This window comes from Symphalangus syndactylus, chromosome 7 (assembly GCF_028878055.3).
Source record: "Symphalangus syndactylus isolate Jambi chromosome 7, NHGRI_mSymSyn1-v2.1_pri, whole genome shotgun sequence".
Classification (NCBI taxonomy): domain Eukaryota; kingdom Metazoa; phylum Chordata; class Mammalia; order Primates; family Hylobatidae; genus Symphalangus; species Symphalangus syndactylus.
In genome coordinates this window covers 55,048,364-55,065,570 of record NC_072429.2, presented here as the reverse complement: position 1 = coordinate 55,065,570, position 17,207 = coordinate 55,048,364, and the positions used below count along the sequence as shown (strand labels likewise).

Sequence of the window (17,207 nt, the reverse complement as noted above, 5' to 3'; positions counted from 1 at the left end):
TTGCATTGCATACTTAAATTGATTATTCAACAAACCAAAGCACCCCCAAAAAAACTTTCAAAACTCTTCATAAATTGCAATAATTGAAAGGTTACAGAAAACATTGAACTACATCCTCACAAAAGCAAAGGAAGACAAATGAGAACTCAAAATGTTGCACAAGAATTGATTTTTTAATTTTATAATTTCCCTTTGAGATATCTTGACTTGAGAAAAGACATTTTAGAATGGAGCCCCAGTTTTTAATTGGAAAAATGTTTTTTCTGCACCAGAAGGAACAGAAGTTGATTTGAGAAGTCTTACAATTTTGTAGTGTCTATATTCGGTGAAAAGAATCATAAATAGATACTATTTATGGGCTTTGTCTTATAAAATTTTTGCCAAAAAATGCTACTCTGTATGGAGGCAAAATTACAGTATCTGGGAAAATATTTGGGCTAAAATATACTACACATATCCTCCATTTAGCAAACTTGCTTGGCATTTACACACACACACACACACACACACACACTCCTGAGAGTTCGGTTTTCCTACATGCCTATATGCCTGTTAATGTTAGAGTGCTGTAATACAACCAAAGCTTGGTTTAAAGTAATTAGTATCTTTAATGGACTATGAAACAGGAGAAACAAACATCATACATGTACATTAGAATTGGGAGAAGAAAAGATTGAGGCTTTGACCAAACCAAAAGAAACTGGAAAGAATATTACAAAGATGAGAAGTATATACAGACAGCCAGTTACTCTGCCATTAGGGAGGAAACAAAACCTTTGCAAAAGGCAGATGTCTATTTTGGGGGGGTGGCTTGGGGACAGAAGGCATGGAGATAGATTGTGTGGCTTCTCAAATGCCTTTCTAATGATGCAATACATATTCTTAAGGAAAAGAAAGGATTCTGGCAGCAAGAGGAGACAGTATATCTTTTGATATATAGGGAGAAAGGGCATGTCTGTATGCCTAAGGACAAACACATTATTTAAAATTTCATGCTATTTAATATTACTTCATTTTTTACTGAAACCAATAACAAATTTTCAGACCCTATGAATCTAGGTTATTTGTGTATTTTTTTAATTTCCTCTTTTTGGCTCATTGACAATATTTTTAGTAGTCCTTTTTACTAAACATTTTTTCATTTTATGGTGAACGGATATTTTTGTTAACTTTGCTCTTATGCATTCTATTTTAAACATTTAGTATTATGTGTATTTTTTACACACTTATTCATATTGGCCTATGTTATATTTTCAGTTGATTTCATAGGTGGACTTGATACACACTCCTACTACCAGGATCATGTTGAGTTAAAGCCTGTTAAACCAGTAAGTAAAGGTGTGATGATACGGAAAATATTAATCCTTCTAACTCAGCCAAAACTAACCAAAAGTGAAATAATTTGAAGCTACTACTACTAATCATTGGTTTAATTTTCCACTCATATTTAAAACACACCTTTCACATGTAACCCAACATCATCATTATTATTATTCATTCCAAAAAGGATTTGAAGCTGGTGACATGATTTATATTTCAAAAACAGTAGTTTTTGTCTTATTCCCCTTATCAATAGTTGGTAACTAAATTTTTTTGAATGAGATTATTTAATCTGCAGAAGTGAAGAATGAATATGTGTCCTGGGGCAGCACAGCAAAGTAAAAAGGGGAGAAAGACCTGCAGTGAATCCAGGTCCTCCATGTGACGTCCAGGTGCCTTCCTCAGTGTCTCTGAGACTTGTTCTATCACCATACTATGGTTTCGCAGGGGTGAAATAGATTAAATTGGATAATGTGTGTATGGTATATGTAAAGCTGCCTATTACTCTTCCCAGTACTCGAACATTTGACTAACAAGTTCAGGAACAAGTTTTCTATGTTCTTAGAAGACATGAAAGGAAGTCAGCAACAACAAAACCACCTAAAACTGGTTAGATTTCAGTTGAGTAAAAGAAAGAAATCTTAAGTCACCTAATTAATAAAATACTAGGAAACATGGAAATAGGGTGACTCCATTCCTAGAAAATTCCAAGTAGCACATATAAAACTGTATAAATTAATAATAGCTATCATACACTAACCACTTTGCATATATTATCTCACTAAATCCTCATGAAAACACTGCAATGTGCTAATTAATATTCCCACTTTATAAATAAGAAAACTGAGGTTCATAGAGGTTAGGCAACTTTCTCAAAGTCCCACTATTAGTAAGTTGTGGAGCTGAGATCTTTCCTGGGTAGCAAACCATCACCCAACCTGATATGATGGACTTGCTCAGATGATCTTTTGTTCTTTCAGCTCGGTGTTCTGTAATTCGATGGCGATAAAAGAAATTATGTAAAATAGTCGCTTGTATAATAAACACATATGAAAAGTTTCACCTGCTGCCTCTTTGCCACAGTGGTTCTTACCCAAATGTGCAGCCCCCGCACCCAGCATATGTGAGGATTGAAGATCTGAGAAGGCTACACTGATTCCTCTACCTCCCCAGGTTGAATTAACTTTATTCTGGCAGAATGATCTAAAGTAAACATAGCTCACAGGCAACACAAATCTGCACTGTGCCTGTCACATGATAGATGTTTAAATAAATTTTGGTTTCTTAAAGCAAATCCAATTTGGAAAAAATATTCACCCTATATAACACTCCAGAACCAAGCAGTCACCACCTCATTACTCATATCACTAAGTGCTCATAAAGGATATGTTCCAACAGTTGATATTTGTAGATATGGGGAACTTGTCAGGGATTGTGACAATAATCAAGAATATTAGTCCATTGGGAGTGAAAAGAACTAAGACAATGCCTAATGGTGACTTAGAGAGTCTTCATATATTTGTTATGTGATAAGAGGATGATGAATGGTTTCTTTTATCTCCACTGTGAAAAAAAAAACTCAGCAGAGAAATTGCAATATGAAAAATGCTGCAATTTAAGAGAGATCTTTCTATTAGGGAAAGTTATTAAAAACTCCATGTGATAAATGTTGATAACGGAATTTTCTTCTTGAATGACTTTCAAAAACTGGACGCCCATTTACCTATGTACCTCAAAAGGGTGTTCTGTGGCATGGCCCAGAGGCAAGCGACTTCCACCTATGTTCTCTAAAGTCACTTCCATCTCTGTGAATCAAAAACACCCAAAACATACTTTTAAGATCACCTAAAAGGCTTTGATCAACTCCACTATCTGCTCCAAGGGTTTTCTCAGCATCCCTGTTCACTGCTGACCTAGCAGTGGATAGCTGAATATAGCATAAACTACAAGCTATTCTCTACAGAAAGCAATAGAACAAGCTTCTGCTTTGACAGATTATGCATATTATCATGTCGGATGAATATGGAATGCCTTTCAACCATGAAGGAAGCAAAAATCTAAAAATCAAACTAAGCCTGAATTGAAATCATTGTGCATGAAACAATTTAAGAGGTCAGTATCTGTACTCTTCACCAGTATGCAAATATTTCAGCATTTATCCAGTCTGCCTCTGTCAGTCTACTTGATTTCTTCTAATAAGCCCGTTATATTGAATTCCATTGAACCCAGTGATGCCATATCACTACCTAGCAACAGCTTGGAGAAAAAGCCAACCTTCTGTGAGAAATTGTTAGAGAGGGGAATGAATGCTGGCTTTGATTTTTATTAAGCCTCTTTTATCACCATGAAGTAGAAAGCCAGGTTTTGTGAGGAAGCCACTTTAATAAGGGGATCAGAAGAATCCTTAGCATATTCCCAGGTACATGTATGTGAACAGGCAGCTTTGAACTCCATATGCAGAGTTTCCAGCCAACAGCTCATTCCTAGGTAATACTGCAGAATTGTACAGGAAGCCTTAATTCTTATGTTTGACTGTGTCACTGCTCATAACCACAAAGTGCACCTTTCAAGTGTCCACAGTCAAATTGTATGTGAATGTGTATATGGGAAGTGGAGTTGGGATAGGGGTAAGGTGGTTCACATATGGATTTGGTCTTTCATATTTTGTTTCTTTTAAAGTAATGATATCAAGCTAAAAAAAACCCACTGATTACATCAATCAGTTTAATTCACTTTACTATCACTGATTGATTGCCTACACTGTGCACACCAGGCACACCCTAAGTGCCAGAGATATAAAGATAAATAATATTTGAGATTTGACCTTTAGCAACCAATGATCTAGGAGGGAAGATCTACATAGAAAGCGTAGTTGCAAAACAATATCTATCCCCAAGGAAATTTTATGCGGGAGGGGGAATAGTTAACTCTCGCTTAGCGAGGAAAGGCTTCCCTGAGAAATAACAATTGAGCTACTTTGAAAAGATGACACAGTTTATCAAAAGCAGAATAAATATAACTGTATTGGAAGATACTTTGGCAGTTTCTTACAAAACTAAGCATACTTTTACCATAAGATCTAGCAATCGAGCTCCTTGGTATTTACCCAAAGAAGCTAAAAAGTTTTGTTCACACAAAAACTTACACACTGATATTTATAGAAGCCTTTTTTTTTTTTTTTTTTTTTTTTTTTTTTTTTTTTTTGAGACGTAATCTTGCTCTTTCGCCCATGGGGGAGTGCAGTCGCGCTATCTCGGCTCACTGCAAGCTCCGCCTCCTGGGTTCACGTCATTCTCCTGCCTCAGCCTCCCGAGTAGCCGGGACTATAGGCGCCCGCCACCACGCCTGGCTAATTTTTTTGTATTTTTAGTGGAGACGGGGTTTCACCGTGTTAGCCAGGATGGTCTCCATCTCCTGACCTTGTGATCCGCCCACCTTGGCCTCCCAAAGTGTTGGGATTACAGGCATGAGCCACCGCGCCCGGCCTATAGCAGCTTTATTCATAATTGCCAGAACTTGATAAAGAACAAAGATGTTCTCCGTAGGTGAATGGATGAACTCTGGGACATCCAGACCATGGATTATTTAATGCCAAAAAGAAATGAGCTATGGCATCATGAAATGACATGGAGGAGCATTAAATGCATGTTATGAAATGAAATAAGTCAAACTGAAAAGGCTACATGCTATATAATTCCAATTATATGGCTTTTTGGGAAAGGCAAAACTATGGAGACAGTACACAGATCAAGGGTTGTGGCAGGGTAGACATGAATAGGCAAAGCACAGAGCACGGAGGATTTTTAGAACAATAGAACTACTCTGTATGACATTGGAATGATGGATATATTTCAGCATACATTTGTCCAAACCCATGGAATGTACAACACCAAGAGTGAATCCTAATGTAAACGATAAGCTTCGTGTGACTATATCAATGTAGGTTCATCAATTGTAACACATGTAACACACTGGTAGGGAATTCTGATACTGGAAAAGGCTGTGTAAGGGCAGGGACAGGGGCAGGGAGCATTTGGGAAATCTCTGCACCTTCTTCTCAATTTTGCTGTGAACCTAAAACTGCTCTTAAAATATTAAGTCTTTAAGGGAAAAAAAAGCAGCAGAAGAAAAGGGGTATCTCCAGCATGGAGGCTGATTTGCTTGGCCGTTCTACAGAAGACAAAGTTGAAGCTCATGACTCCCTAATCTGACGTTTGCCATAGTTCTCGTATAAAGTGAGTGAATGGATAGGAAGCAGAGGCTTAAGCAGAGCAGGTGTCTTGACAGGTCTCAGTGAGGACCCTAAGAGACCTGCAGCAGCCATGGCTCCACCATTATGCCTAAAGCTATCGAGATGCTTTCAGTGGTGGTTATCTGGGTCTGGCCTGGGGACATGTGATACACAGGTCAGGAGTAATCTGTGCTGGGTTTCAATATCTTACCACAACTGCCAGCGAGGGAGGTATAAGCCTCACCATAACTGCCATGGAGTCTCCACCGGGATCTACTCCATCACTGGCCCCACTCACTGACAGCACCGCCCATGAAAGGAAAGAGTAAAGACTGCTCTTATCATAAGAACGCAGCGCCCAGTGGTCAGCAGTGGCTTTGAAAAGGATACCTACACATCAGCTTACAGTAAGGGCAGCAGTAACATCAGGAGAAGAGGGTTAACAAAAGCAGATTTACCCCTCAGGAAGAAAAATAGCATGGCATAAACATATACAGCTATCAAAGAGATACGGAATTTCAGAGAACAACGTTGTGAGCAACTAAATTGAAGTTTGTCAAAATCATGACTGGTGTATTTCCATCCAAATGGTTAGCAACTGGATACCGGGAAGATTAAGCTCCATGTAGCAGTAATTCTTCACATAAAAATAATTAGAGCAAGGCAGTTTATCAAAGGACAGCAGCTGGAATTCCAGAACTGACTTCTACAGCAAAGGTAGAGCTAGATCTGATTATGTTAGAAATTTCCATCAGGATGATGCCTATGACTGCAGTTCAGAAAGACTTGATGAGAAAAGCTGACCTGAGATTCCCCCATAACTCTCAGCAAATCTTTTTCTAAGGCTTCCAAAGGAAAACTTGACTTTTCTTTGGTATCTTAAATTGTCTGATTGCCTTTGCTGGAGGCTAATTTTTCTTCACAAAAATTGCTACATGCTATGTGGCCACTGCTGATTGAGTGGCTGCTATTGCAACTAGGTACTAGAAGACAGCCAAGGCCAATCCCTATTTCAGGGTAGCCCTGCAGCCAGCTCCACAGGTACTTTCAGTGCCTGCTTTCTGTCTCTGACAATCCAGGTACACAGGAAACCCACCTCTGATGATCAGGCTGTAGGACAGATGCAGAGGTTGTCACCTCTCTCTGCTCTTTCCTGAGAACAGCTGTTTTGCATTAGTACCCCTACATGTAAGTTGATGTCAGGCCATTTTGCATTTATAGCATCTACATTAAGCACCAGCTAGTAGGACAAATCAGTGTGTGTGTGTGTGTGTGTGTGTGTGGAGTTGGGAAGGTGGAGTAACGTGCTTTCAAACTTTGATTTAAAAACCAACAATCACCAGCCATGTGTTAGTAAACTGCAGCTGGAGGCACCTAAAGAGGAATAGAATAACTCTGTCTTGATACTGTTTTCATTTGTCCTTGATTAGCCTTCACATCTTATATTTATCCAGATAGAGCCTGCACTGAGCTATGTCAAATTCTGCAGGCTGTCTCTCTCCTGTGGCATGTGACTATAAGGTGACTGTGATCCGCTCATATCAGTGGCTGTCTCACTGTTCCCACTACTAAGGGTGGAGCCCTGTTCCCTGAGGCTTACCATCAGTCCCTGGAAATGGAAGGGACTTCGTGAGGCATTAACTCTCCCGGGCTGTCTCAAGAGCACTGCAGCTGTAATGCACTCAGCGCCTTCTTAGTTGTCCCAAAGGAGAGATGGGCTTCCCTGTGTGCCTGCCTTACTTAGCACCAATGCAGTGGCACTCAGGGCTCGTTGCTCTCTCTAGCTTTGGACCTCTTTCCCTTTGTCACTGACATTAATAACTTTTTGATGCATCATAAGAATGGTTGTACCATGTCACGGACTACTGTAAGAACACATCCTGATATATACTTATTTGACTATGTAGCAGTGAAATGGCTGTGTTTATATAGCTTATGCAGTTCAGGCTTATCACTGTAGTATCCAGTTAGTGCACCTCTGTTTTTGTTAGGACGGAATGATGCCAAGAGTGCAACTGGCAACATGCAAGAGGGTTTGCTGTGACCAGTGGCCAGTCGCATGTCAAAGGAAACAGAGATCATTTCCTTTGACATGTGGCTTCACTCTCTGCCCCTAAAATTTGTGGAGCCTGATTCTCATGCTTCCTTGTGAAGCACATAAAGCATTTTTCCAAAATCAGAAAGCCCATATCTGGACAGTGTCCTCCAGGGAGCATATCAATTCCTGACTTTCTCAGAACTTTGCTGGGTATTTGCCATTGACTTCAATGCCAAGAAAATAATTTATGCAGTGATGTGGAGATATAGTCCACCACCACCCCCTGAAAAAAAAATCAACAACATAAAAAAAGTCATTTTGCCCTGTTTCCAAGAGAAAGTATCCTCTGATTTTAAAATTAAAGCCAATGATATAAACCAAATTTTGTTAAATACACATATTTTGAACTTAATATTGACATCAAAAAAATTTATAATCCCCATATTATGATAAATTCTGGGAAGAAACAATATACAGGAAAGATTACACAACACACAGGAAAAAAGCGCATGCACACACACACACACAGAAGTGATTAGAAAAGCAATAGAAAAAGAAACATTTACAGTTCTATCAGAAGAAACACTTGATTCCATTCTGCCTTGAGAGCAGTTACCCTTAAGTAACTACTAACATATCTACAAACGTCTGCAAAAAGAGAGACAGAAAAAGAGAAAGAAAGAGGGAGATGATCTCAAGGATCCCCAAAATCGAAGTATTCTATGCAGACCCATTGATCAATCATAGCATCATTAAAAGTGGGACAACCAGGCCAGGCATGGTGGCTCACGCCTGTAATCCCAGCACTCTGGGAGACGGAGGCGGGCAGACCACTTGAGGTCAGGAGTTCGACACCAGCCTGGGCAACATGATGAAGCCTTGTCTCCACCAAAAAACAAAAAAATTAGCCAGGAGTTGTAGTGTGTGACTGTAGTCCCAACTACTTGGGAGACTGAGGCAGGAGAACCGCTTGAACCCGGAGGCAGAGGTTTCAGTGAGCCGAGATAGTGCCACTGCACTCCAGCCTAGGTGACAGAGTGAGACTCCGTCTCAAAAAAAAAAAAAGTGCGGCAACGAGACATTGTGTCCCCAGATGTGCTACAATAAGAAGTGCACAGCACCACCTATAAAATGCCTTGCCATAAAGTCAAGCCTGACCTTGGACTGATACTATAGAAATACAAGAATAGTTAAATCTCCCCACAAGGAAGCAATCAGACAAATCTAGCATGTGGGAAATAGTATAAAGCAAATAAAAAAAGAAGAGAAAGGAAGGGAAACTGTTATTGATTTAAAGAGAGTCAAACACATTGTGTATACGTGGTTTGCTTGGTCTTAAAACTTTTTTTAAAACGGAACTAGATTATATTTCAATACACAACTTCTATATCACCAAAAATAAAACACCACAGTAAAACGAATGAGAAAAATAATATTTGCAATTCTTGACAAAATGTTAACATCTTTAATCGTAAATGAACTCTTCAGAAATCAGTACTAAGAGATTAACATTACAAGGGAAGTGAAAACAAAAGGAACAGAGGAAAATGGAATAGCACAAATGAGTTATAAGGCTATATGATCTTCGTCTTGATATGGTTAACATTACTAGATGAGAAAGAAATTTCATTATAAATTACATTATTGATGCTTACAAATATTGATATCTGATGTTTGTACAGCTTTAGGAAATGAAGAATTCTCAAATACTGATAGGTATGCTAATGAATAGGTAAAAAGAAGAAAAGAAATTCTTACCAATTGAGCAGGTTCTTTCAACCTCTACACTTTTGACTTTGGACAAGGTAATTCTTTGCAGTGGGTCTGTGCCACTGTGGAATATTTAACAGCATTGTTGGCCTGTACCGCCTAGATGCCAGTAATACCATTCCCTACCAAACTGTGACAACCATTACTGTCTCCAGATACTGGCAAGTGTCGACTGGTTAAGAATCACTGAGTTAGAGATGCATAGAGATATGAATGAAAGGATATAATAGTTGAGATTTGATTTTAAATACTCTAGCCAAAAAAGGCTGTGGGGGTGCTGGTTGATAGGTGAAACTTTAACAGCGTAACTTTCATTTTAGTTGAAGCTGAGTGATGAATGCATAGAGATTCATAATACTATTCTGTCTATCTTTGTGTCTGAATTTTTTTTTTGAGATGGAGTTTCGCTCTTGTTGCCCAGGCTGGAGTGCAATGGCGTGACCTCAGCTCACTGCAACGTCCACCTCCCAGGTTCAAGGGATTCTCCTGCCTCAGCCTCCCTAGTAGCTGGGATTACAGGTGCCCGCTACCACGCCTGGCTAATTTTTGGTATTTTTAGTAGAGACAGGGTTTCACCATTTTGGTCAGGCTGCTCTCAAACTCCTGACCTCAGGTGATCCACCAGCCTCGGCCTCCCAAAGTGCTGAGGTTACAGGCGTGAGCCACTGTGCCCAACCCTGTTTGATTTTTTCAAAGTCAATCTGTTAATAAAACCTAACACAGGTTTGCCAATAGGTTTTCCTTTGAATGCCCCCTTTCAGAGTTGCCTCACTGTCTTCTGCAAAAACTTCCCACAGACGTGTTTCCCAGCTCCTGAAATAACACTTCCAGAATTCCTACCTGACATCATAGGAACAGGCTCAGCCTGTTTCACTGCTTCACCAATCCGTGTTGCTAAAGCCCAGAAGCAGAAAATATTAGCTAGAGGCAGAGCTGGTGTTAAAGATAAATGTAATGGATACCTAGAAGTTCCCCCAAACCCTCACTGACACTACTGCTAACAAAGAAAAACACCTTCTCCTGTTGCCTTATCCTCACTCTCAAAGGGATTCATGTATTGGATGGATAAATAAACCTTGAAAATTCCTTCTAACATAAAGATTGCATAAAGCTATAAAATTCCACCATTATATCCCATCCCTTCCTCTTTTAGGTTAAATCCCTGTTAACATGCCAAGGAGTAGAAAGGGTAGACATTGAGATTCAGAATGTAGAGAATAGACGAGCAGGGGAAATGTGATAGGGGCACAGGGAGAGGCCTGGAGGATTCCCACTCCTGAGGCGTGCAGGAGGGAGTTGTTCTCTAGATGAGTTCTAGGCGCTTGGGTGGGTAGTTTTTTTAGTCATTTTCTTAATGCTGTACAGCGAGAAGAGTGGCAACCAAAAAGTAAAACTTTTGGGAAATTTTTCAGCCATTCCAAATTATAACTGAAGAGTTCACTCCAAGGCATAAAGTCATCAAACTGAAGTAGAGGAAAAGAAGTTGCTAGATGTGGTTATGAAGTGAGTGTGAAACGCAGTCTGTTGGAATGACGCTTATAATTTAGTTGAAGGAAGAAAACTTGCATGCCTGGGTAAAGTAATTAATCATGAGGCCTGGATGCCACCAGCTGACATGGGGAAGAGCTGATAGCCTGAGAGTTGCTCTTAGCAGGATGAGAAAGCAAAGTGGCTGAGGGAGAACTGGAAGTCTTCTTCACAGTGGAGAAGAAATTTCAGCTGAACCTTCAAAGGTGAGTAGGGTTTGGATTAGCTAAGACTTTTCATAGGAGAGAAACTGTGAGAGCAAAAGTGTTCAACAGATGTTTATGAAGTATCAACTATGTAGCAGGTACTATGTTGAGGTTGACATTGTGCAAAGATGCAGAAGCTGATGCCCTAACATTCCAAAGGCTTACGGCTTAGGATAGAATAAGCAGAGTCGTTGTCAGAAGTGTGGAGACAACAGTGATTGGAGATGGGGATCTGTATGAGTCAGGGTTCTCCAGAGAAACAGAACCAGTAGAGTGTGTGTGTGTGTGTGTGTGTGTGTGTGTTTCCCCACACATGCGTGCATCTGGGGGCTGGCAGACTGGAGGCCCAAGGAAGAGATGCAGCTCAAGTTCAAAGACAGTCTGGAGGCAGACTTTCTTCTTCCTCAAGGGACCTCAGTCTTTTCTCTTAAGGCCTTATACCGATTGCATGAGGCCCACCCACATTACAGACGGCAATCTGCTTTACTCAAAGTCTACTGATTTACATGTTAATCTCTTTTTAAAATAAAAAAATTTTTTAAAAACACCTTTACAGCGAGAGGTAAACTGAAGTTTTACCAAACATCTGGACACCATGGCCTGGCCATGCTGACACATAAAAGTAGCCATCACAGGATGGGATGTGTGTAAGGAACATAAGTCAATGACTGGGTGTTATGAAAGCAGGAGCAGGATGATCCTGAGCACTTAACCACCAGCATACTGTAGAAAGACAGGCTATGTGAGTATCTCATAGTTTGTGGACACAACACTACCGTGTTATCTTTACTCTTAAGAAAAGCAATAGCGACTACTACACATCACACAACAATTACTGTGTGGTTGGCACTTCTCTCCCAGGAAATCATCCTGCACTCTGATGATGCCTGATTACCACGCCCTAATCTGAAAAGCAGGAAGGCCCAAGTCTCTAACTTTCTTATTGCTACAGTCAGACAGCACCAGGTGCACCCAGGAGCTATTTTGCATTTCAAAAGGCCTCAATGAATATAAAAGATATTTAGCTGTCAACTTTGAAGTTCTTGAAAGCAATTTGTATTTTCTGTTTTAGGTCGAAATAAGTAATGACATTGAACCAGAAATGCGGCTGCTGAACTTGACTTAGGGAGCAAAGGACCATTGACTGCACGCCTCGGTGGATCCGACCCGCCTGATGTTCCTTCCAGAGGCTGGACTGTGCTTCCTGGCTTTCCCACGAATCATGGAGCATTTGGTCACAGCCTTTGTATTATTAGCATTGTTCTCTAGATGAGTTCTAGGTGCTTGGGTGGGTATTTTTTTAGCCATTTTCTTCTTGTATGAACACTTGTAAATTGTAAAAAAAAAAAAAAACAGAATTTGGTTTTAAATTTTTAACAATATTTAATGTGAGGCATGCAAAATGAAAAAGCAAATCTGTGAAAACCTTCTACAGTCAATTCTAAGAGAAATCTCAGTGCGTGCTGTGGAGATGTTAAGTCAGCACTGCTGACTGTTGAAGTTATTCTAGGCCTGATGAATTTGTTTTAGCAGACATTACCTGTGGTTATCAGCCACCAAGGTAGACCCTGTGACAGGTGATAAATAGGTACAAATAATGGATCCAGCTTTTGGATATGGGTCATTTTTTCAACAGCATAAAACAAAACGTGGAGTCCTCCTTTGTTCCTGACTTCTTAAAACCCAGAACAATGTTATGGCAATCTAAATTTTCAGATTCGTGCATATCTTGTTTTTCCTTATATATGTGTGTGTGTGTGTGTGTGTGTGTATACGTGTGTATATATACATATGTGTATGTATGTATATATACACACATGTATATATATACACACACACATATATATATCCATATTGTGGGCGCATGGAAGAGTAAAAGGATTAGTAGAACCCCTTTCCCCTTTGGAGGGAATATGGGTGTCTCTGAGGTCCATATTTTCTACTCATTATTCCATTCCTGACACTGCTGTAAGACCTAAACATACAGCCCATGGGCTTGTGGGACAGAAATCACAAACATAGACCTGCAGTCAGGAACTTTGCTCTTAGGATATTCGAAAGAAGCCTGAAAATGCTGTGGCATTCTCTATAAATACTTCTAAGGAGACATTCACGTTTGAGCAACATCAGCTTTTCTTTCTCCTACCCCTTCCCAGTAACCAAGAAAATGATATGGGAAGCAATTATCTGTGGAAAAAAGGACTGTCTTGAAAACACATCACAGTTGTATTTTTTTAACTGGCATAAAACTTACATATGGTAAAATGCACAAATATTAATGGTACGATTTGATTAGTTTTGAAAAATGTACATACCCATGTAACCAAGGCCTCAATCAAAACGCAGAACATTTCCGTCACTTTAAAAAATTCCCTTATGCCCTCTTTCAGGCAATGCCTACATTCTCATAGACAACCACTGTGCTAATTTTCATCATCACTGATAATTTGTTCTGTTCTCAACATAAAATATATACACTTTTCACATCCTTTTGCCCACACTTCTCAATCACTATTTTTTATATGAAAATAAGTTTTGCTCACTTTGTGACCAACCACAGTGAAGCTCCCTATAGGCCAGAAAGTTGTGAATATGTGGTTATTAACTCAGCCCATGCATCTCTAAGAAGTCAGTCTATTAACCACCTAAAACTGTTACAAATGTTTGCATGTGCGTAAAAGTCTTTTTTCTTCTTCTTCTTCTTTTGGAGCCTATAGGTTTCATGAGACTCTGTTAAGAATCAGAGTTTAATGTGACAAAGTTTGCCTTCATTCCTCCAAGCTCATCACGACCACAGTAAGCCATTTGGAGACCTAACTGACTCACTAGTCTCCAGATTATACCCCTTTAATCCATTGGTTCCCACAAACTCCCATCACTTTTTTTTCTACTTAATAAATCCAAATTCAAATAAAGAAAAGCTGGCAGGGACCTTGAAGATAGTGGAATCCAAGCCACTATTCTGTAGATGAGGGGGCTGAAGCCTAAGGGATTTGGTGAACCTGTCCAGAGCCTGTATCTGTACACAGGGGCAAGAGCCATAGCCAGTGGACAGAGAACATGGGAGCAAAAGTTGGGGTTTGGGTCCCATCCACCACCATATTCTTGGACAGTGTTTGACATCTCTGCACTACAGTTTTCCCCATCTATGAAGTGGAACTATGATCCCTACCTCCCAAAGATGAGGTGAGAATTTAACGAAAAATGAAAAAAAATTCTCAGTACACAGTGAAGCACTCCACAATTAAAGGAGGTGATTATTATTAATAATGTCAAAACACTCCTCTGTACCCTGTCTGGAGCTCTTGCTTTCCACTCAAGCACTATGAAGAGCCCACGGAAACAACAAACTCCGTTTTTTAAAAGTGGCTGGGAAAACGTTGCCCAAGTTTAAATGATTTGAAATAAGCTAAAAAATGCTTTAATTTAAAAATAACTTTAGGCCGGGTGTGGTGGCTCACGCTTGTAATCCCAGCACTTTGGGAGGCCGAGGCGGGTGGATCACGAGGTCAGGAGATCGAGACCACGGTGAAACCCCGTCTGTACTAAAAATACAAAAAATTAGCCGGGCGTGGTGGCGGGCGCCTGTAGTCCCAGCTACTCGGAGAGGCTGAGGCAGGAGAATGACGTGAACCCAGGAGGCGGAGCTTGCAGTGAGCTGAGATTGCGCCACTGCACTCCAGCCTGGGCGACAGAGCGAGACTCCGTCTCAAAAAAAATAAATAAATAAAACAAAAAAAAAATAACTTTAATATTCAAATTCCAAAACTAATGCCAATAATTATTGTTAGTATAATTACGATTATTGAAAAGGCTGATAAAACATCAAAACTGTAGAGAGTAGGTAAAAAAGAAGGATAAAATGAGTATTGACATATTTTAAACTGTCACTTAATTACCCCCACACATACACATGCAAATAAAACATGGTTAACATTTCACAAAATAGAACCATACTAAATTTTGTTTCTATTTTACCTTCACGTGAATTTGTACATACTTCTAGTAGGCACTGCAGAGTCTGAACTTTGTCTAAGTGCAGATAACAGCTTGAGGAGAAAATCCTTACATTAGTGATTTGTCTATGAATATTCAATATAGGCAACTATTTAATATGGTGTATATGTTTTCATTTTTAATCTTTCTTCACTTAAATATGAAGTTATAACTGTTTCAGTCTCCAACCTCAGCAATCCACAAAGATTGTCCTAACATTCTGGATATTTGCCACTCATCAGAAACAAGTTAGATTGATCTGCCACCTCTTCTTCTCTCTTTTCTTCTCCCTGCCTCTCATCTTCCTGGCTACTCTTTGGGGGCTATGCTTCTATAAGACAAAGGGAAAAAAAGAAGTGCAGAGTTGTACAGTAATACTCGGCAATTACCCATTAATCTAGGTAATTTCAGTGAAGTACTGTCAGGGTTACTGTTCCATGGAAATGAGGATTTGCAGTTCTTGCTTTTGCCTCCAGTCTTAGAGAATGCACTCTGCATTGTGCATATCCAGTAGGGTTTTCAGCAAAGACATGGTCACTACATGCACTGTATGTTCTTGCCAAACCTCAGCTTCTCCACATGCAATTGTGTGTCTGGTCAGAGTAAGGGAAAATGAATGCATCCCTTAGCTTGTATTCATTTGTCAGAATCTTAACTATCTTAAAAGATGGTGCAGCTCTAGATTCAATAGCTCTCCTCAGAAGTGGCCCTGGCAAAGCTGAAGATAGGACATCCACTGCTCTTTAGCCTCTAGTGCTGACTGGAATGGAGAGGTGAACATTTAAAGCCAGTGTTTTTCCTCTTGGAGCCACCTTAGCACTGAGTCTTGTAAACCTTAGCCAGCCCTTCCTCAGGCCGTGCCTTCTATCTTGTGTGAATGATGCATCCTTTCTTAAGCGTCTTCTGTTGACCTTGTGCAGCACCGCAGGAAGCTGGGATGCTTTCCAGCTTACTTTTTCTTTATTTGAGCTTCTGGTCATGTTTCAAAGCCAGCAAAATCTAAGCAAGAGAGTTACGGGGAAGGTTAGAGAATTACCAAAGGACACAAAATGTCTTGGGTTGTGGAATAGCACACATCAGAGAAATCTCAAACATCTCTTAGGAAAATCTCTAAATGTGTATATCCCCAAGTATCTTAGCCTTCCACCTACCACATAAAGTGAGGGTATGTGTCCCTCAAATGAAAAAAATGAAAACACACTTTCTTACCACTTCAAATCTGGGAGGTGGTTGGCTCATTTGTTTTGAAGACACTCGACACTTTGCCCTAGCAAAATATTGACTTCTTTGATTTTTCCTTCAGAAAAATAAGCCCAGCTATTCCTATAGACCTAAATAAGGGAGGCAGCCAGTTTCAAGAGGCTGGCTCTAACAAAATATGCCAAGGCTGCCATCTGTCTCACTTAATGAATGGGAAACTCCTGATTGAGAAGAATTTGTCTTCATTAAAACTAGCTAAAATGTACATTGCAAATCTGAGGAAAACTGTCATGACTCTTTGCTAATTTGAGAAGCAAAAACCAAAATTTCTCTTTTCAATCTTTGCAAATTAAAAAGGAAATCTTGCCAAGAATAAACAAATCTTCATTTCATACCTAATTTAAAAACGAATTGTGTCCCCAGATATGGTCTATTCTGGCTAATTATTTTTTAAGCAAATTCCCACTTATTTTTTCTGAGTCACTTTAGTATGTAACTAGGATAAATTTCATAGTTGATTAGAATGCAAATGTTCTAACTTGACATTTTTGCCCAAGATACATTCTTTCCAGGTATAGCTGAATTCAGTAGGAAAAATACAAATAATTGCTCTTTTAAAACTATAACAACTTGAATGCCTGGGGTTTTATTTCCATCTAATTTAAAACTTATCTGTAACCTTTGTTTGATAGAAGGTCTGTTGAAGTGTCTAAGAACCATGTTGAAATATTTGTGATAAATAGGCCACAACTTAAGGATATTATGCCCAAAAGTGAACTGATAGAGGAAAGTACTCCTCATATAACTGCACAGTGAACAATTTAGAAAGGGAACAGATGACCAGACACAGTGGCTCATACCTGTAATCCCAAAGCTTTGGGAAGTTGAGGTGAAAGAATCACTTGAGGCCAGGAGTTCA

At 39.6% G+C, this 17,207-nt stretch overlaps 1 protein-coding gene across 3 annotated transcripts in view; it reads left to right on the top strand.

The window, feature by feature from the left end:
* The window catches only part of NKAIN3 (sodium/potassium transporting ATPase interacting 3), a 1,176,366-nt gene that overhangs the window by 1,129,589 nt on the left and 29,570 nt on the right, over window positions 1-17,207 (top strand). Inside the window, exons 6-7 of one of the 3 annotated variants that reach the window (XM_055286250.2) lie at window positions 1,258-1,328; window positions 12,165-12,450. The exons of 1 other annotated variant lie outside the window; for it this stretch is intronic. In XM_055286250.2, the coding sequence (XP_055142225.1) occupies window positions 1,258-1,328; window positions 12,165-12,218 (125 nt within the window). In that variant the 3' untranslated portion in view covers window positions 12,219-12,450. Of the gene's footprint in view, window positions 1-1,257; window positions 1,329-12,164; window positions 12,451-17,207 lie in introns of those variants that run through there. One more of the 3 variants, XM_055286253.2, reaches the window with a different exon arrangement.